This window comes from Lepisosteus platostomus, chromosome 13, assembly GCF_059453375.1.
Source record: "Lepisosteus platostomus isolate fLepPlt1 chromosome 13, fLepPlt1.hap1, whole genome shotgun sequence".
NCBI classification, from domain to species: Eukaryota; Metazoa; Chordata; class Actinopteri; order Semionotiformes; family Lepisosteidae; genus Lepisosteus; species Lepisosteus platostomus.
In genome coordinates this window covers 31868272-31888627 of record NC_142623.1, presented here as the reverse complement: position 1 = coordinate 31888627, position 20356 = coordinate 31868272, and the positions used below count along the sequence as shown (strand labels likewise).

At 51.5% G+C, this 20356-nt stretch overlaps 1 protein-coding gene across 1 annotated transcript; it reads left to right on the top strand.

Moving 5' to 3' along the window:
- Window positions 1-1692: 1692 nt before the first annotated feature.
- On the top strand, window positions 1693-19159 carry LOC148650402 (alpha-1A adrenergic receptor-like). The gene is made up of 2 exons (XM_088604151.1): window positions 1693-3103; window positions 18432-19159. The coding sequence occupies exons 1-2, from the start codon at window positions 2140-2142 to the stop codon at window positions 19016-19018; spliced, it is 1551 nt and encodes a 516-aa protein (XP_088460277.1). The 5' UTR covers window positions 1693-2139; the 3' UTR covers window positions 19019-19159.
- The last annotated feature ends 1197 nt before the right edge of the window (window positions 19160-20356 follow it).

Here is a 20356-nt window from a genome sequence, read left to right as displayed (position 1 = left end):
TGGTACCGCCGGCGCCAGAGGCAAGGCCGACCCACACGGCATCTTCTCATTAACCGGGCGTTCCCGACGGGGCTGCTGCATGAGGTTATGGATGGTAGTGCCGAGACGTTTTCCTCTGCGTGCCCTCGGTGAAGAACACGCAGCCCCCTTTGTCATTCGCAGTTACCCTGCGTGGACCCGCGAGGAGGTTCGCCACCCGCGAGTCCGACAGACAGCGAGAGATCCGCGTCCCCGCGCTGCTCCAGGCCCCTGGTAATGAGAACCACGTGCGCGTCCAGAGGCCCCCCCTCTCCCGCCGTGAGTAAAGACGGACCCCCCCCCCCCCCGGTTTGAAACCACGGCCCGCTGGTGAGAGCCAGGGAAAAAACACAAAGATTGGAATTTAGAAACCACGCGTGGGAAATGTCAGCTTTTTTTTTTTTACGTGCTGCCTGCACACCGAAACACCACGCAGCGTGTTGTGCGTGTGCGGGGAATCTTGTTGACTGACAGTGGAAAAGTAGAGCCGAGAAAGACAATGGGCGTGTTTTGGCCCTTATTTTTCAGACAGTTTAGCAACTTTAGTATTTTTTCGGGGGGGGGGGGGGGGGGTTCTGTACGAATCACGACGCGCGCGAAGACCTGTTCTTAGATTTCCTCGCTTCTCTGTCACTGATACAAAAAAACAACAACTTGTTGTTGTTTATTATCTATTATTTCTCCGTGGGACGCGTGGGAGTCCGAGTCTAACCCCGCAGCCACCGGGCACAAGGCAGGATACACCCTGGACTGGACGCCAGGGAATCTCAGGGCTACACAGACACAGAAACACGCTCTCTCGCCAGAGCCAATCAGCCCAGAAGCTAATTAACCTACCAGTAGGTCTTGGGACTGTGGGAGTAAATCCTCGCAAACGTGGCAAGACCATGCGAACTCCACACAGACAGCACCCCAGGTCCGGAATTAAACACAGGCCCCCAGCGCTGATTATTAAAATAACAGAAGGGTGGGATAGCTTGTCGTGCGTGTTTTGTTTTTAAAGTTTATGAAAACAAACTCAACGCATGTCTTCATTTTTAACATCAACAATAATCAGGCTCGTAAGCACCGCGCTGAGTCAGCTCCGTGTATCTTCTTCTCCGCGCGCTCACACAGATCCTGCTTCACAGGAAAGGGCTTCATGTGTGTTTTTCTTGAAATAAGGCGAAATAACGTGTCTTCCCGGCAAGAACGTCATCGGGCTGCGTAGTTCCTCTAAAACCAACAAACCTCTGCCACCAGGCTTTCAAACGACAATATAAAATATATAGGAACATTCCTTCTGTATAATAATAATAACAAAAAGACGTGTGTTGTTGGCTATCAGTGGCACAGTACGCTAATGGCTTGATCAACAGCCAGTGCTATCAGTGTGCTGCTTTTTTGCTCCAGTGTGACCAGTGAAATCGCAGACCGCTCGGTCCCTTGCAGACCTCGTCCGTGTTCGGCTGCTACCTGGCGAGTGATTTCGTCGGGACGGTCCCGTCGGAGGGCGGCGGAGGCGGCTCTGAGAGTAGCGCCGCCGGACACGGGCGCTCTCGCCACCTTCCACGGGCGCCTGCCCGGTCTGCGCCCGCACCTTCGGCTCCCTCGCGGCATAGCTTTCAGAATGCGTGACGTCATTTGTTGTGTACGCCCCACCCCACACACACACTGGCCTCTAGCTAGCGCACGCTGGCCTCTCCATTCATAGCTGTGTAGGCACGGTCGGGGAGCAGGCACGCAGCTCGCTAGCGCATCGGCGCTCTGTGGAGTCAGGAGGGCTTAGCCTTATCTGTCGCTCCTATTCTGCTGCCTGGGCCAATTTCAACAGGGACTGCAGAGTTCAAACGGAGGTCGGGAAAGAGAGAGAGAGGGTCTTTGCGTCCAGCTGAAGTGAAAACAACCATATAGCGCAAAAGGTAAACTTTTTTTAAAGCTTTTTTTGGGGGGGCCGAGTCGACAAAGAACAGCAAACGCACTTTTTGGACCCTGCGTGTGGCCGTGCGATTAACGAACACTCCGATTAAGTGCGTGCAGAGGAGAAGAAAGCTACTCGTCTGTCGTCGATCGTCGAAGTTTGCCCGGTCTGCTGCCGCCCCGCCGCACGCCTGCCTGCTATGGAGGGTCGCGCCTCTCACGATGAGTCTGGACGCTAGAGATGCCCTCGGGGTTAACGCGTCTTCGCCGCGGCTTGCGCCCCACGATGGGGAACTGCCCGCCAATCTCTCCAACGGGACCTCCGGGAACCAGACGCTGTTCCCTTCCCTGGACGTCACGAGGGCGGCCGCGCTGGGCATCGTGCTGGGCGCCTTCATCTCCTTCGCCATAGTGGGCAACATCCTGGTCATCCTGTCGGTGGTCTGCAACCGTCACCTGCGCACGCCCACCAACTACTTCATCATCAACCTGGCCATCGCCGACCTGCTGCTGGGCACCACCGTGCTGCCCGTCTCGGCCACGCTGGAGATCGTGGACTACTGGGTCTTCGGCCGGGTGTTCTGCGACATCTGGGCGGCCGTGGACGTGCTGTGCTGCACCGCCTCCATCATGAGCCTGTGCGTCATCTCCATCGACCGCTACATCGGCGTCCGGTACTCCCTGCAGTACCCGACCATCGTGACGGAGGGCAGGGCCGTGCTGGCCATGCTGGGCGTCTGGGGGCTCTCCCTCGTCATCTCCATCGGGCCCCTGCTGGGCTGGAAGCAGCCGGCGCCCCCGGACGAGAAGGTCTGCGTCATCACCGAAGAGCCGTTTTACGCGCTGTTCTCCTCCCTGGGCTCCTTCTACATCCCGCTGGCCGTCATCCTGGCCATGTACTGCCGGGTGTACATCGTCGCCAAGCGCACCACCCGGAACCTGGAGGCCGGGGTGATGAAGGAGAGGAGCAACGCCAAGGAATTCACGCTGCGGATCCACTACCGGGGCTCCCAGGCCAGCGAGGAGGGCGCGGGGGCCGGCAGGGGCCGAGCGCAACACATCCGGAGCTCGCTGACCGTCCGGCTGCTCAAGTTCTCGCGGGAGAAGAAGGCGGCCAAGACTCTGGGCATCGTGGTGGGCATGTTCATCCTGTGCTGGCTGCCCTTCTTCCTGGCCCTGCCCATCGGTAGGTGGGGATGTGTTCTCTTGGGGTTTTTTTTTCCTCTTCTCAAGTTCTTTATCGAGCCCTGATTTAAAAGCCCGTCCGTTTTCTCCCCCCCCCCCTCCCACCCGCACCCACGCGCGTGAGAGACACGGACCCACTCCCACTGTCACGCACTCGGCGGCGTGCTGGGGTTACATCCCCGGGATGAAGTCTGGCGATCCGGCTCCACGGAATTGGCGGTGGGCTCTCTGCTGTCAGAAAAGATTATGATGCCCTTATAGATTTTATTCCTCTCCCTCCACCTCCAGGTCATATAGCATTGGCAGTTTTTAGTTTGTTGATTTATTTCTATTTCTGTTGATTAAATATCGGAAATCTTTCTGGAGACAGCGAACATTTGTCTAACAGCTCCCGTATCCGATATCACAAGAGCAATCGTTTCTTTATCTAGGCAGTGTTTTTGTGAATAACAATGGAAAAAAAAACTATTCCTATTGTTTTATTTTAATGCATACTAAGGATATTTCATTACCTCCCTTTTTTCAATGTATTTAAGTGTTTTAATGGGTGTGAACTGCGTAAATGCGATGTGGTTAGGACGCGTATATTTGCTTGTGGTTATTTTAAGAAAACAGCAGCCTTTAAGAGAAAGGTGTTGATTGACGCGCTGAGATGTCACTAAACACATTCAGCCGAACTGGACTCAACTCTTGCTCTGGCGCGGAGCACAGGCACGATCGCAGACAATAAGGAAATAAAAGTCAATATGACCAAGGTAACAGAATCAAAACTTCCAGCAGGCAGCCGCGTCAGCATGCGTAGGCTGTAAAGGAACAAGTAAAGGTTTATTCCACGCTGAAAAGAGAAGAAGAGAGACAACGTTTCGGCTGTGAAGCCTTCTTCGAGTGTAGAAAAAATTGCAGAATAAAAACTTGTTAGCCGGGTGAAAGGTGGGATTTCCGTTCAACACTTCGCAAATATGTAGATATATATAACCATTTGTACATATATAGAACTTGCAAATATAGATACAGTTTAAATACGGCATGCGTATACAGGAAGTAAACAATAAAATAGGATCTTAATCTAAAAATCCTAAATTAACCTCCGGCGCGAGGCTGTATTTTTCGTCTCTCTGCGGTTGACCAGCTCAGTTTGTTATGACTTCCGCCTCGTGCGGTCAATAGAGGAAGTGCTCGCAAGGCGCTATACTTCAGCTTCCTGTTCCGTGAAGTGCTCTTCTGTATGGTCCGTTCACTTGTCTTATCGCATTCAACGACAAAGCAAACTGATGAAGCAGCCCTGCATTTGAATTAGACGATAATTCAAGGTATGGTCATCGCATCGTAGGTATGGACGTGAAGGGTAGTCCTTCCTTTAGCGAACTGTTTGGATTTGGCTTGGGCTTGTGATAATGGTAATAATGGGTTTAATAATTGCTTACACTTATATAGCGCTTTTCTGGACACTCCACTCAAAGCGCTTTACAGGTAATGGGGACTCCCCTCCACCACCTTTGATGGTAAAAGCTGGGGTACGCAAAAGTAATGTTTGAAATTACTTTTTAGTTCTTAAATTGCATGTTATCGTCGCACCACGGGAGGGGGGGCTTTTAATGCACGATGTATTTCGAAGCTCGAACTGCGGCGGCGCGCAGTCGGGTTTTGTTGTTCCCGGTTTCGAACCAGCGAGGTTTAGTTTCATCCAAACCGGTTCATTCTAGTAATGGCGACAGTGGCATTTAACGCTATCAGTTTAAGGCTTGGAAAATAACATGAAAGGAGGCCAGGGATCTCTTTCCCTCTCAATTCCTGAAACGAGAGCCCGTCCGACCGGCGGGCCTTGGACTGTGTGTCCTGAGGCGGGGGTGCGCTCAGCCCGCGAGCGGAAGAAGGTGCTTCTGTCTCGCGGCAAGGACAGCCGAGAACCTCACGAGGGACGCGTCGGCGCGTGCACGCCGGGACATCAGATGTCCACAGACCCCGAGCAGGCTGTGGGGGTCAATATTCCGGGAAGCTGCGTGGAAAAGATCTGTGTAGAATGCGTTTTCGTGAGGACTCGTTCCTAGAACAGACCTTGCCCATGTTATAGTCTTTCAAGATTCATGTCTTTAAGCTGCACCTGCGTACAGTGTTGTAAAAGAAACTTGTCGGTAAGACACGGTACCACCTCCCGAGAGACCACAAGAAATAGAAACGCGCGTACCCCCCAAAATCCAAAAGTTCATACGTTTTGTGAACGACTTGACTATTTCGTATTTTGAAGTAGCTCGGCCATGAGACAAAGTGTGAGTGTCTAATACGGGGAAATATAGAATTAATATGATCTATCGCTCAAATAAACTAGGATAATAATCCATCAGGCATAAACTGAGGTGCGTGGCTTCACCTCTAGAGGGATTCCAGATTCAGGACAGGCTGGAGGCGCTCAGTGTGGAGAATTCCTGGGAAAACCCCGCAGCGCCAGGATGGAGAGCAGAACCCCGTGCTGCAGGTCCGAGCAGGAGAGTCTGGACGCACGTGGGAAAGCGATAGCCGGGGCGTGGCGTTGCTGTGGTACCTATAAGCATCATTTATAGCGCGCGTTAGATCACTGGGTACAAATGCACGTCTCCGTGCTCCACAGTTTTATACAGCTTTCCTGTCTCCTAGATAAAATGGGGAGGAGGCTGTTGGGCAGGATGTTTCTTATTATTATTTCTTCACGTTGGAAGACTGGAAGATCAAATTGCATTTCTTGTACAAATAGCTCACACGGTCACGTTCGCAAACTGGACTGTTGTGTATTATAGCTGTTTACAGCACAGAATACTGGCATTCAGAGCGACATAACAACTCTTGTTAACTTGCCCTCTCTCGCCTTCCCAACTCTTACTGGCAGGGATTTGTGCGGTGATAGTGATTTGCGGACAGACCCCCAGAAAGCCAGGCTCGGGGTTCCTGGGGGGGGGCGGTCGGACCGCGCGTGGGTCCCATCCTTCACCCCGCGACGCCTAGCTGTCCCGCGGTCATGAGCACCACGACCCTCCTCGTGTCCGCGGGGCAGGAGCGAGGCTGAAACTGTATCGGAGGGCACGCGAATGAGCCCCCTGACGCTCCGGGTATTTTAATACCGCGAACAGCGCGCGGCACAGCGACACTCCTTACTGAAGCGTCTGCTCTAGAGTGCGCTGGGGCAGCGCTTCGTACCTGTAATTGTACTGTTAATGACAAAGCAGCAGTTTCAAAGACAGATAAGTAGAGGCAATTGAAAGAAAAAACAGGAGCAGAAGTCGCGTTTTGTTGTTAAGGTATTTGTTTTCTGGACTAAACGGTGCTCCATTTTGGTGGCCGCATTCCCGTTTCCTCTCCCTGCTGTCCCCGAATTGGGAGCGAAGAGAGACTGACCACAGAAAATGAGACAGAGCCCTGCAGGCCGGGCAGAGCTCAGCCTGAGCGGTCTCAGCCAGGGCAGGGTGCCTTCTCATCACCACCCTGCTTGCTGGTCTTCTTACATTTCTTCCTGTCATGCTTTTGTGCTGGGATCCTGTGTCCCTGTTTCAGGGACTGGAGCTGAGCGTCAAACTTAAAATGAGTCTTTTTCAAGAAGACATGTTTCGACAGCGCAGGGGCGTGGGTAAAGGAAAGGCGCAGTGTGAGATTTCCATTGCTGTATGCACGGGCAACTGCTTGCACTGAATTCATTGAATACACTATTGGTAGCTATTTCTACAATGTGGCAGGGAAGCTAGCAGTGTTGCCAAAGTGCAGGAGAGATATACTCACAGAAGTATATCTTACAGAAAATCAGAATAACAGCAGCAACGAAACCCTGGTCCCGGTCAGGCATGTGTTAGATTTTCTCAATCGATGATATTTATGCGATCCTGTATGAAACGGGGCTCAGCACGCCGTGCATGTTACAGAAGGGACAACACCTCCCTACGTCTGGAATCCAGCCTGTGTGAGAGTCAGTGTTTCTGTGTGGTGGAGTTGACATCTGTCCCAGAGCCTGGGAGGGACCGGAATTGAATCCCAGCAGGGCTGGGAGAGCAGTACGCATTACAGACAGACATTCCACTCAACTGGCTTCAGACAGTTAAGACTCTCGATTTGATTCTTGATTCTGTAAGGCAGTCCCAGTGGGCTCCTAGCCTCTCACAGCTGAATTCTCAGAGTCAGGAATGCTGGACTGGGAGAAGTACTGGTGCCACTAAGCATCTGAAGATGTCTGAGATTTTGTCCTTGGGAGACCCACTTTTCAGCGATAAAGATTTCATGATCGAGATCCGTCTGTGCACCTGTCTTGTGACCGGGTAGGCCAAGGGAAAACTGCAGTGACCTCCTGACCTTTACAGTTTACAGGACGCGCGCCCCAGTCAGGCACTCCGCTGCGCTGTAGAGAGCTTTTCAACAAACAGAAGGAGGCCGTCTCATGCAAGGCAACAGGAATGCAGTCTGGGGAGTCCTAATGATCTGAGGAGGGGGGAGGGGGGGTCGATACTAATCATGCTGCGTCTGAAAAATAAACTCACAGGAAAACACGCCCAGTTGTTGCAATGCTGTAAAGCTTCTGTTTGGACCTGCTGGTTGGCTAGGTGTTTGAGTAAAGGCTTAGAAAACAGGACATCACATCCTTTTTCTCATCAACTTCAATTCAGCCGCTGGTGTAGGTCCTCGTGAATACGGTGTAGCTATGAGATATGTAACTCGTATTTGGCATGACTCTCCTAGCTGAGTAAATGGCAATCTAGCTGTGAGGACAGGCTGCCCCGTCCCTCCTCACTATTGTGAGGAATGAGCCAGGGAGCTGCTCCAAAGGTGTAGATGAGGAGGTGGGGGGGGGGGGGGTGCGAGAGAGATGCACGAAGGGAGGTTCTGGGTGCCAGGTTTCTGTACGTACATACAAAATCAGGACCTTTCTCTCGAACCTCTGCTAGAAATTCCATAACTTAGGAGCTTCATTCCAATGGGATGATTACAAAAGCCATTGCAGGGAATAAATACATTCAGAGTGAAATACCTTCATTCAATCTGGTTCGTTTGCGCTTCAGGGGTGTGTGAAGATTAGCCCTCCTGTGCCCAACCCTCACTTCCACTCTCACCCTAAACTTCCCCCCACTCACCCTCACCCTAACTCCAACCCTAGACTCAGGGAGCTCTGAGGAGAAAACTAACTGGACAAGGGCTGCAGAGCGAACATGGGCAGTTGTGCCTTGTAGGAGCCCTGAGAATCTGCAAAAGGGAGAGCCAGGATTAATGGGCACACAACGCAGGGCCCTGCAGGAGATCAGACAGACAGTGCTCAAACTGCCAGAGTTTCCCACTGGATGCTAGGAATGTTCTCAGGAGGAGTCGGGGAATGAAGTCTTTTTTTTTTCTGCGGCCCAGAATGACGCGTGGGAGCGAGTCTGGACAGTGTACCAGCTAACGGACACTGCGCTGGGAGCCACACGGGCGAGGCGCTCTCATCAACGTTCGATGAGTCCGGCAGGGGCGGGGCAGGCCGGCAGAGCCCAGTTTTCCTCTGTGACCGCGTCTCGCAGATCCCCAGCTCCTCACGGTGCCAGTGGCTCTCCGACCCTAAAATAAAATGACAAAAAGTAGCCAGAAAAAAAAAAACTTTGAAGAAACCCTGATCTGGATTCCCAGAGACGAGAAGGGACTTGTGTTCAAGACCGCTGATCTGACATGAAAATACTGGCACCTCCGAAGACCTTTGGCCGAGCAGTATCATGTTAACAGCCTTTGAAGCTGGCCAGACGTGACCCAGGTATGTGAGTGCAGCTGGGAAGAGGGAAATTTTATCCCAGGAAATTTATGGGACAGGGTCTGGCAAAGGCAGCAGAGCGAGGAAACAGGCCAGATTCTTGACCATAAGAGGAAGAGGTTGCCAGGGCCTGTTCTTCCTCACAGAAGTTTCAGCACATGGCTGCATTCGCACAGCCAGGCCCAGGCTGTCCTGACAGTGGCGATCTCTGCATGGCGCAGATCTCCATCAGGCTGTTGCTTGGTACCGCATGATCGCCCAGTGGACAGCACTCATCTGAAACCCCTGTCCACTGCTGCGCACGCAGTTTCAACCCGACCCTGAGATTTCAGAGTTTTCAGTGGAACCCGCATGGATGTGCATGGAAAACTGAGAACAGGAGGCACTTCTGTACACAGAGGGTGGTGGGAGTGTGGAACAAGCCTCCCAGCCATGTTGTTGAAGCCGATACCCTGGATTCTTTCAAGAAACAATTGACCGCTAAAGACCAATCAGGCCAGATGGGCTGAATGGCTCCTCTCGTCTGGAACCTTTTTTGTATATTTATGCAGATCCCTCTGCTGGGTATTTCACACCTGTTGTGTTCCATTGCGTCACACAAGCTCAACAAACTGGGACCACTGGGAGCCCTGTGCAATTTCTGTCAGGGCTGGAAGAAGAGCCGCCTGACACATACAGCAAGCTGCTTAGCACGTACTGCTGCCCTTCTGTGTCATCCAAGAAATACATGTTCATTGCCACCCTTAATTCAAATTAGTTAATTCCCAAAATTAGTGCATAAATGTGTTCAAGAAAGAGGGTGTCAGGGCTTGTGATTTTTTTCCAACTTTTAGTGCAGGGTGCCATCCGGTCAGCTAGTGACACTGTGAGGGATGGAGTGAAAGTTAAGGAGAATGGATCTGTAAAAACAGTCACCAGTGTTTCCAGGATTTGTGCCAGAACTTGTCCAGAATGAGTGAACACGCACCCAAAGTGAATGAGCGAACATGCACCCCGAGTGAGTGTACACGCACCCAGAGTGAATGAGTAAACATGCACCCAGAGTGAATGAGTGAATGCATGCCCAGAGTGATGGGTCTTCCCTTATTTAATGAATTGCTGAACAGGTGATATTTGAGGTTTTGCTATAAAAAGACCCCCACCCCCCACCCCTGTATGTTAAATATATATTCTGCACATAACATCAGACCCCTGTATTTTACTCTCACTTAGGACTGCATCTGTTCGGCCAAGAGTAACAGATTGGAGAATTACAACTGTAACACCATAACTAATCCCCCATAACTAAGACCAATCTGTCTTACTTATGTTACTGATGAACTTATGGAAATAACAGAGCTCAATAAGGAATACTCAGAAAATAGTCATTTTAATAATTAACAGCCAGCATTGAGTTAGTGAGGAACAATCTTGTTGAACTAACTTTCTAAATCTTGTTGAGCTAACCTGCTGGATCTTGTTTAACTAACATACTAGAGTTCTTTGATCAAGCATCAAGGACAGCTGGTAACCCATGTGACATGATACATTTGTTTTTCCAGCCAGCTGTTGATGAGGTTGCTCATTGATTAATGCACAAGCTAAAGCAACAGGAATCCAAGGTTATGTTGAACGTGGATCAAAAACTTGTTGACAAACAGGAAACAGCACAGATCTGAAGAGCAGTAAGTTGTGATTGGGCAGATGTTGAGCAGTGGTGTACTGCAGGGATACTCAAGCCATCTGCTCTTCCTCATTGTTAGCAATTCAGATTCCAGAACAGTTAGCAATCTAGTTAAAGATGCAGGTGATACAAAAATGGGGAGAGGCAAATACACAGAGAATGAATAATGTCTTTACACAAAGAGTTGTGGGTGTCTTGGACAGGCTTAACTGCCTGGTGGTTGAGTTCCAAATTCAGGCTCCTTTGAGTTCTGCATAGATGATAATTTCTAATACCACTGCAGACTGGGCAGGCCTGAAACCTATTGTTTTTCTCAATTGATTTTGACAGTTTTGAGGGTACATTGGACAGCAGTTAAGCTGAGGTGCTTGATGAGATCCTGTCTGAGTAATTAAAGTATAGTCATCCGGTTTTAACATATTTTTTTGCATTCTGCTCATAAGGGAAGACAAACAAACCTGCCTAAGGAGAGACTTTCAAGCCTGTGTTTGCCAGCTGAGTACAGAATTAAAGACACCCTGTCAACTCGGGAAACTAAAACTCATTTGGGATTTTAAAAATTGGCAACACTTGACATCAAGAGTTGTGGGTGTCTGGAACAGGCCTCCCAGACAGCAAAACCACACCAGCAACGGGCAATTGAGGACAGACGGCATTAAGCATTCTCGGCCTCTTTTAGGGAAAGTTTTTATTAAATGCGATTAATGCGACGTTTTTTCTCATTGCATACCCATTCGGTATGCTGAAATAAATAGCGGTCGTATTCAGCCCCGGATCTGCTAGGACTTGTGTTGGATCTGCTGGGAAAAGGACAGGAGGACAAGGAAAGTAACGCTGAAGATGAGGCATCGGTGAACTGTTTTCTCTGGGGGTCGTCGACTCCCAGTGATCTTTAGGCAGAGGTAACTTCAGCGCGGTGCGATCGCGGGGGGGTGCGAAACCAGAGCCCAGCCTGTCCCCTACACTTGCGAAACACACCAGAGACCCGTTTCTGACCCGTCAGTCCCCAGACTCCGCACTTCCAGACGAGCCCGGGACCTGAGAAACGAACTCGAACTGGGTTCGGAAAGACTCTAGAGCTTCGCGACCCGGTTCGAGAAACTTAGAAAAACGCTGCTTTTGCCAGCGCTTCTACCTGACGGAATGATAAAGAAATTCCCGATCAGCTAATCAAACCATTAATTTCTAGAAGAAATATAATAAGCCAAAGATTATTTGGGGGGTTTCCCGGAGATACCCAAATCCCACAACCACGTAACCTAGTGACCTCCTAGGAAGTCTGAGTAGCTTTTTTTAGACCATTTTTTTATTCCCCTTCAGTGGTTCCCCCGCGGCCGCCAGGTCTCAGCGCCTGCTGCTCTCGTCCGCCGAGCGCCTTGGCGGCGTCCTCCAATGACGTCATTGCGTGAGACCCAGGGTAGAGAGGGTGCCGGAGAGTGCCTCGCGGGGCTCGGCGCGGCCGGGGCGAGTCGCGCGGTGCTTGAGGCGCAGCTCCTGCCTTCCGTCGCGGTTTTCCGTCCGTCACAAGAAACCACGCGAGACAATTCCCACGGGTCCTGTGGCCGGCCGTCATGTTTGGCCTTCGCAGTAGCGGCGCTGTAGTGCTTTCAGCATTCTCCACTCTTAAGTCACAGCGGCTTGAGTGCCCTCTGAGCTCAGTTAGAGTTTCAAGGTGAGATGAAGTCCATCATAAACCCATTCTGGACGCAGCACTCCTCCATCTGCCCCCGAGTCATGTACCCTCACAATGAAGGTCACGGAAAACCAGAGTCCCTGTCTGGTGGACAGTAGGCCAGGCAGGAGGGAGAGCACATGCGATGAGAAACAATCGAAGACCCCCGAAAAACACAAGGAGCACATGCAGACTCTCCACAGGCAGGTGTTCGAGGTCAGGGTCAAACCCAGAGCTAATCATCTCGCCACCAGCCTGCCCCTCGTCCAACAGGCACTGTGCTACTCAGGGCACGGCTCTCAGGCCTGTGTGCCTTGTTGTACCACAGTTTCAAAAGGTTCATCTGACAATGTTGTGGCTCGGGCTCCCCTCTCCTTATAGAGAGCACAGCCCTAAGAAGCCCTAAGAAGCAGCTGCCTTCCCAGAGACTGACATAAAAGGCACTCGACACATCACCAAGCACAAACCTGAGCTGGCACAAACCCATCAGGGCCCTGATACAGCCCGGGGGTTTTAACCTTCTGGGACAGTGGACTTCCCCACCGCTTGGAAATCCTCTCTTGTCTTGTACTTTAGGGGAATGGAGATTGAATCCAGGCTGGGAACGAATCCCCCCCCACCACCACCACCCCACTCTTGCGCCACACAGGGCCTGATGCAGATGCTCAAGGAAGAACCCAAGTGCTGGATAGCTGAACCACTTGAGAAGCTTGGGTGCTCATTTTCATATGACAGGAGCTCCAGGTTACTCACTGCTCCTGCTGCTGCTCCCACAGCTGTGTGATCAGAGGAACGGGTATTTCCTCTACAGTATCGGTGTATTAGTTTGGGGCTGCCAAACATGCGGAACTCATTTGTGCCTCTTGGACAAAACCCCACTGAACTGTATTGACAAGAAAATTGCTTCAGTGCGTCTCGGTACGCAGCTGTGAAACAGTTTTCTTCAGAAAAGCTTTTGAAGACAAACAGCATTGATGAAGTGGTATTATCGAGACTTGGGGGCTGCACAGTGATGCAACGGTCAGCACAGCTCCCCCGCAGCACTGGGGCTCTGGGTGTAGTTCCAGACCAGGGTGCTGTCTGTGTGGAGTCTGCATGTTCTCACCAGTTTTTGCATGGGTGTCCTCCAGGTGTTGTGGTTTCTTCCCACAGTCCCAGGGCATGCTGGTAGGTTAATTGGCTTCTGGGAAAATTGGCCCTGGCGTGAGCGGGTGTCTGTATGGCCCTGTGATGGACTGGTGTCCCAGTCCAGGGTGTGTCCTGCCTTGTCCCATCGCTTGCTGGGATAGGCTGCGGCTCCCCCTTGACCCTGTACTGGACAAAGCAGTCAGAAGATGGAAGGATGGGTCAAGGCACAGGATTATAAACGACCGTGCAACAAGATTCCGTTTTAAAGCTGCTGAGATCCATATTTGGATCACGTTCGGTTGTTGTAATTGGCAGAAGTCAGAGGGTTCTGCAAGATTACATTCTGTGATAGTGGAGCTATTTGCTTTCCAGCCCTGCCCTCATATTGCCAAGGAATGGTGATCTCAGGGGCCTGCAAAGGAAACTGTTTTGGTGTGGGGGCCTGCCGCCCGAAACAGTTTCTGTAGTTGTTTTCGCACAAGCACCACGAGGCAGCCGCATGGTGTAGCAGCCCTGGGTTCGAATCCCCCCACTCCTCCGGGGTTACTGCAGTTGAACTCCCACCACACTGAATGGGAATACAAGCTGTTCACTTGGGGTGAAAGAAGCCTGCCAAGTATATAAATAATACCGTACAGTAGCCAAAGAGAAAAACAGGATGCTGTGTTTACAGAGCGCTATTTCTTCTGAGGGGGCACAGCGTGAAGCTTGTTACCTGTTTGTTTGAAGGAAGGAAGGATGTGCTCTGACGATTTTGGACGGAGCAGTAAGCTTTGTTCCAGCTCTGTCGTGTTTGTGATGGGATTCCTAGACAACTATTTTGATCTCTGCGCCGCGTGTTTCGCCAACACACAAGCCCCGAGAGAAACCCGTCCAGTCGTGCCGGAGGCGGTCTTTCGGGTTACACAGGGCCGGTCTGCACCGCTTCGGTAAACGAGACAATCCGCAGCTGGAACATGCGCTTGATGCGTGTTGCGTTAAAAAAGAATCAAAATCCAGTACGGCTCAAACCCCTTGGTTCTCCGTGTCTTCCCTTCATGAAACCAAATATCCGCTTTTCCTATCGTCGCCCTCACTGTAGGGCCGGGCTCTCGTGATATATTGAAGCCGCTTCGTGCGATTTTCTGAGGAATGCTGTGAGAATAGAAGACGTTCACACAGCCTTCCCAAGTTCACACACACACACTCACACACACAGAGAGAGGTCTTCGGCCTTCCCACACGCTCCCACGACACTGATCGGGGAAATCGCCAACGACGCGACGCGACGGGCCCTCTAGGTGGTTAAAAACAAGCGTTGTTAAGGAATCGTTTACGCTCAAACCGCTTGACGCCTGGATGTCCTGCGGACCGGTATGATCGGTATGAACGGCGTCGATTGCCCGCTGGATTTTGTCACGCAGCCCACCGTGGCTGCCACGGCTCTCGGACGGCAACCAGAGACGCCACACGGTGCGGACTGTGAAGGTTTTCGAGATGCAAGCGCAGACTGGGCTCCCGGTGTCTGAGCTCCGCGCCGATTAATCTTCCCGCTCGCAGGCTCTGGTTTCAGCTCGGCTTTGGCACGAGGGGAAGGCAAGGAATTTCCTGGTTCTGGCGGCGGGGGTTATCGAGATGTGACCCCAAATCCTGCCTCTCTCGCCACCCCCCCTGCAGGGGTACACGCAGGGCGTTCGGGAGGGGGCAGAGGGGGTGGATTGACAGGGAGGGCCCGCGCCACCCCACGAATCACCCCACAAGTGGAACAGCGCAGTTAAACGAATCGGTATACTGTATACGTATGTGTTTCATTTACACATAACTGTTGTTGGTTGTTGCTGGATTTCCGTCTCGCACGACTCGCATTCTTTGCTCGACTGTTCCTGTTTTGTTTTCCCTGGGAGTCTATTAACGGAGGCAGTAACTGCAAAAAAAAAAAACGCGTGCTTTCTTTAGGAAGAAGGCCAATCCATTACTATTGTTGTTGTTGTTGTTGTTGTTACTGGTTTTGAATCTCTGTTTGCCGCTTTCTTTCGCCTGTAAGCCACATTTAGCAACCCCGCGTCCGCGCTCGAAGTTTATTTTAACGGCACTTAAAATTCCTGCTCCCCTGGCCTCGTGTCACGTCCCTGGCGCGAGGCGCGAGCAGGAGCGCGCCCGTGGGTCTGAGGGCCCGCAGAGGCTGCTGACAGAGGGGTAATCGGAGCGCAGAGGTGATTCAGCGATTACAGCCGGCCAGGAGAATTGCAGGATAAACACCTGTGTGTAAACAGTGCAGGTCTGAATATTGCAGGGCAGGGCGGGGTCTTCTATGGGGAAGGAAGAGTCTCGTTTTTCCAAGCGGCAGTGTTAGACACTGTTAGACTCCTTACTCTGCTCAGGGAGTGTGCTGCACCCAGCTGTGACTCTGCACCCTGACACTCTGCTCAGGGAGTGTGCTGCACCCAGCTGTGACTCTACACCCTGACACTCTGCTCAGGGAGTGTGTATCACCCAGCTGTGACTCTGCACCCTGACACTCTGCTCAGGGAGTGTGTATCACCCAGCTGTGACTCTGCACCCTGACACTCTGCTCAGGGAGTGTGTATCACCCAGCTGTGACTCTGCACCCTGACACTCTGCTCAGGGAGTGTGCAACAGTGTCTGTCATCTTTCAGACTGCAGGACACTGAGCTGTTGGTCACCGTTCCAGTTCTGGAAACATTCAGAGCCTGGAAGAGAAATAATACAGACAGAGAGATGGACTTATTGCCAAGGTTTGAGATTTGTTTTTAATTCCACAGCCATCTACATGTGTGTAATGGTAAAAGAATGTGAGATCCACACAAGCTGTGCGCTAACTCTGCTTGCAGCCCCAGTATGTCCTGAGCGCCATGACTGTCAGCAGGTACCAGTGCAGTCTGGTAAAGTCAGGTGTCTGTTTTTCATTGTGAGCATCTAAAAACAATAACAGGTAATAGGCAGGTAATTCCATTTGGGTCACATTCAACAGCCCATCCTGCTTTCTAAATACATATATACTGATGCATAAAATACATGGGCCCCACTGAGACATAATGGTCCTGAAATTTGAGCATTTTAAGATATTTAACGGGAGGCACAGTGGCCTGGCAGTTACCAGTGCTTGCCTTGCAGAACATGGGAAGTTAGGTGTGGGGATTAGGTTTGAGTCTGGCATGGGCCTTCTGTGTGGAGTTTGCGTGGTATTCATGTAGGTTTTCCCCACGTGCCTCAGCTTCCACCCACCTCATGAATTCAGGCTTGTGTGTGTGTTCAGGCTCGTGTGTGTATGGGCTTGTGTGTGATTGGGCTCGTCTGTGTGTACAGGCTCGTGTGTTTATGGGTTGTACGAGCCAGCTGTGGTGAGAATAGTGCTTTCAGCCACTTGACGTCACAGAAAATGAGCACAAAAATAAAAGCTCAAGGAATCGTGGTGAGTTCACAGTATGTAACATAGCAATCTCTCAAAACCTTTGCACATTTAGCATATCAGGTATCACTTCCATGGACACCAACACAGGACACAGTCCTGTTAGTGCTGAAGCACAGTCTCCTGATCAGTCTTGTGACTGCAGTGAGCTGCTCCTCCCCAGTCTACACCAAGGGCACTGTTCTGTTAAAAAGAGAGTCCTCCTATCTTCTGTCAGGTCTGGCCAGGGCAAAGTGCAGTTTATCACTGATTACAACACTCCAGCTCTCTCTCTTCCATCACTTCAGATGTTCTCCGGCCTGCAAAAGACAGCAACTTCATCTCCCGGCTGTCAGCTTTAACTCTGCAGTTCATTTTCAAGCAGATGCTGAGCTGCAGTCACGCAGCTGAAATGCAGGCTGTTTCTTCCTGGAGTTTCTCGTGCTGCTGAAAACTGATACACAGGTCGAATCGGTTGGACAGGAGAGGCCCGAGCCTGGGTGGTGGCCCTCTGCCCACCAGAACCCTGTCCCTCACAGAACCGGTCTCCTGGTCTCTCTGGACTGGTCTGCTGGTGCTTCATACAGAGCGCCTCACTCTCCAGACAGCCGAGCTCACAGACAAACCATCATGAACCAAAGCCACAGCAAGCAGTTCATCTCGGCTGCTGACATGGGGCGTGGTGCACATCTACCTCTCACTGCTTTCACATGCAGTCAATTGTCATTGTCATTTTGAGTGACTACACACATTCTTAATCTGCTTATTTCTTGTAGTTTAACTCTAACACAGGGGTGGCACAGTGTTTAGCACCGCTGCCTCATGGAGCTGGGGTCCTGGGTTTAATTTCTGGGGTGCTATCTATGTGGGGTTTGTATGTTCACCCCATGTTTGCGTGGGTTTCCTCCTACTGTGCAAAGACACACTGGTAGGTTCATTACTTTCTGGGAAACCTGGCCCTGGTGTAAGTGTGTGCATGTTTGTGTCTGTGTGTGGGTGCCCTGCAATGGACTGGTGTCTTGTGAAGGGTGTACCCCAATTTGAGTCTTTTGCTTGCCGTGAGAGGCTCTGGCTCCCCCATGACTCTGAATTGGAAGAAGTGGTTTGAAAATGGACTCTAACACACAACTCCTTCCTTTTTTTTATCCTCAGGAGTGATACTGCTCAACATTTCTGCTCACTGTTTCAAGTGTAAATAATAATACTGTATTATGTGCACACTGAGCTGTCAATGTTGCATTTTCAGTGTGCATCAGTATATTTACAGTAAAGAAACAGGGAGTTGCATCATGGGAAAGACTTTCATTTCTAGATGTGTCCTGTACATGATTAAGGGTGAAAAGTAACAATTTGCCGTTTTGTTTTATGAAGTCGGATCAGATTAGCCAGAGTGGTTAACTGCAGAGATATGCAGACCGTAAATTCACGATGACTATAGGGAATGCTCCTATCCGAGTTGGATATTAGACACACCCTTGTTAATGGTAAGGACAGAATCAGTGCAGGCACACAAAATCTGCAGTTTGATCGACACATCCCGAGAGCAACCAGTGACTTGCAAGAATATCCCGCGCTAGTGAGCCTGTACTGCCACCTGCTGTTCAAATATAGACTTGCATGCAGCGCCGCCAACGGGGCGAGTTCAGGAGCTGAACACGCCAATCAGATTGATTTTGTGCTACTGGTAGTTTCGCCTGAGCCAGGGGTGAATACGTTTTTTTTTAAAAAACAAATCCTTCCACTCTTCCAGGATCTTTCAACACCCATCTGCGGCCTCCCGAGACCTTGTTCAAGGTGATCTTCTGGCTGGGCTACTTCAACAGCTGCCTGAACCCCATCATCTACCCCTGCTCCAGCAAGGAGTTCAAGAGGGCCTTCATCCGCATCCTCCGGTGCCAGTGCCGGCGCAGGAAACGCCCGGGCTGGAAGGCCTCCAACTACCGCACCTCCCACCTCGACTCCTCCGACTACTCCCGCAAAGACTCCGTGGACTCCATCTTCTTCAACGGGAGCCAGAGGAGGCTGTCCTCGCCCAGCCCCAGCTGCCTGTGCATCGGGCCGGACCGACACCACGAGCCGGGCGCCTCCCACGCCTGGCGGCCCTGCGCCTCCTCCCTCCCCGGCAGCCCGACCGACAGCCAGCTCCGGCCCCTGGCGGGGAGGCTGGACAGCGGCTGCCTGTGCCGGGGGCTCCCGGAGCGCAACGGGAGCAACGCGCTCCCGCTGCAGAGACCCTACGCCCTCTGCCTGGGGCCCCCTCAGGACCACGGCCTCCCCTATGGTCAGGGGCCCGCGGGGAGCGGCCGTGTGGGCGGGTTCGCCCTGGTGTCGGAGTGAACCAGCGGTCCGGCGGTTCGGGGGCGCAGGCGGCGGGTACCGCACGCCGGGCCGCGCTGTGTTTCTGGTTGTTTCTTGTTGTTTTAGCGGACCTGCCCTTTGTTTCCTTGTTAACCCACCGAGTCTGGGATGACCAATGGGTGGGGAACTCGGCTGTCTGCGAACGAAGCCTGCCGGGGTGGACGGAGACGGGCTGTGAGCCGGAGTCGGCGTCTGGCGCACAGCCCAGAGAGCCCCCGCGCACTCGCCACCCCCTTCAGCGCAGACCATCGGTAACACTCGAGCCCGCAGCCTCTGGGTCGTAGCGCGGACCCGTCGAGCCGCACCCGGGACCGGGCTCGCTTGAGCGAGTCCGACGCCTGCAGGCCGCGGCACGGTTCGTCACTGTCCCGCTGTCAGAGAGGGCGGTGACGTCACTGCTGTAACTGAGCGGGCCTGAAGAAGAGGGTGAGAGCCCCGCTGCACATAGGATAGGACTGGACTGCGCCAGGCAGCTGTGACACGGACGCTGGCGGGTAACTGCCCACGAGAGCCTCGACAGATCGATGTCTGAGCTAACAGCGACGGACACACCGAAATAAGTGAACGCATCTTGCACGATGCGCATTTCACTTGTATCTTGCGAGTCTGTAAATCTACGGTATTCTTGGGAACTGCGGGCTGAGGCAAGAGATGTTTAACTTGTGTCCGTGTGACTCTTGATTTTTGCTGGAGGAGACACGTCGTCCTTGTGGTCTCTGAAATACGTCTTCTGTTTTCCCCGTTATACGCACAAACACGCATAGACGAATGTATTCGTGCATTGTACAGGATATGGACCGGCACTGGTCGATAAAGGTTAATGGAGTCGCTGACTTTATAACCATAGTGTGACTCTTCAGAATACTGGGCATTTTATGTATGAAACCTAAAGGGAACCAGTTCAGGGCTCTCAGGTGTAGAGTGATTTGAGATGCACTCTAAAAAATGCACACAAATTATTAAGAGACTTGAGACTAATTAAATCTTGATGAAGTTTCCTGAAGATGCATATGAGGTTGTGTTGTTGCTCTAACATCTTAGACACCATCAAGAGTTGCAGTGTACTGTATGTATATTATCAGATGAAATAATTTACTTAAAGACAGTGGGGTTTTTTTACTGTTAGAACATATTTTGTTAATTTGGGTGAGAAGAGAGCCTTTTATTCATCAATTCACACTGATCCACAACAGTTGAAGGTAAACTGTAAATAAACCAGTATTGTTATGCTAGCTACTGTATTAATCTCATTTCCCAATCAGATCTGATTGACACACTGTCAGGTTCTCCCCAACTCTAACATCAGCTGTTCCTCAC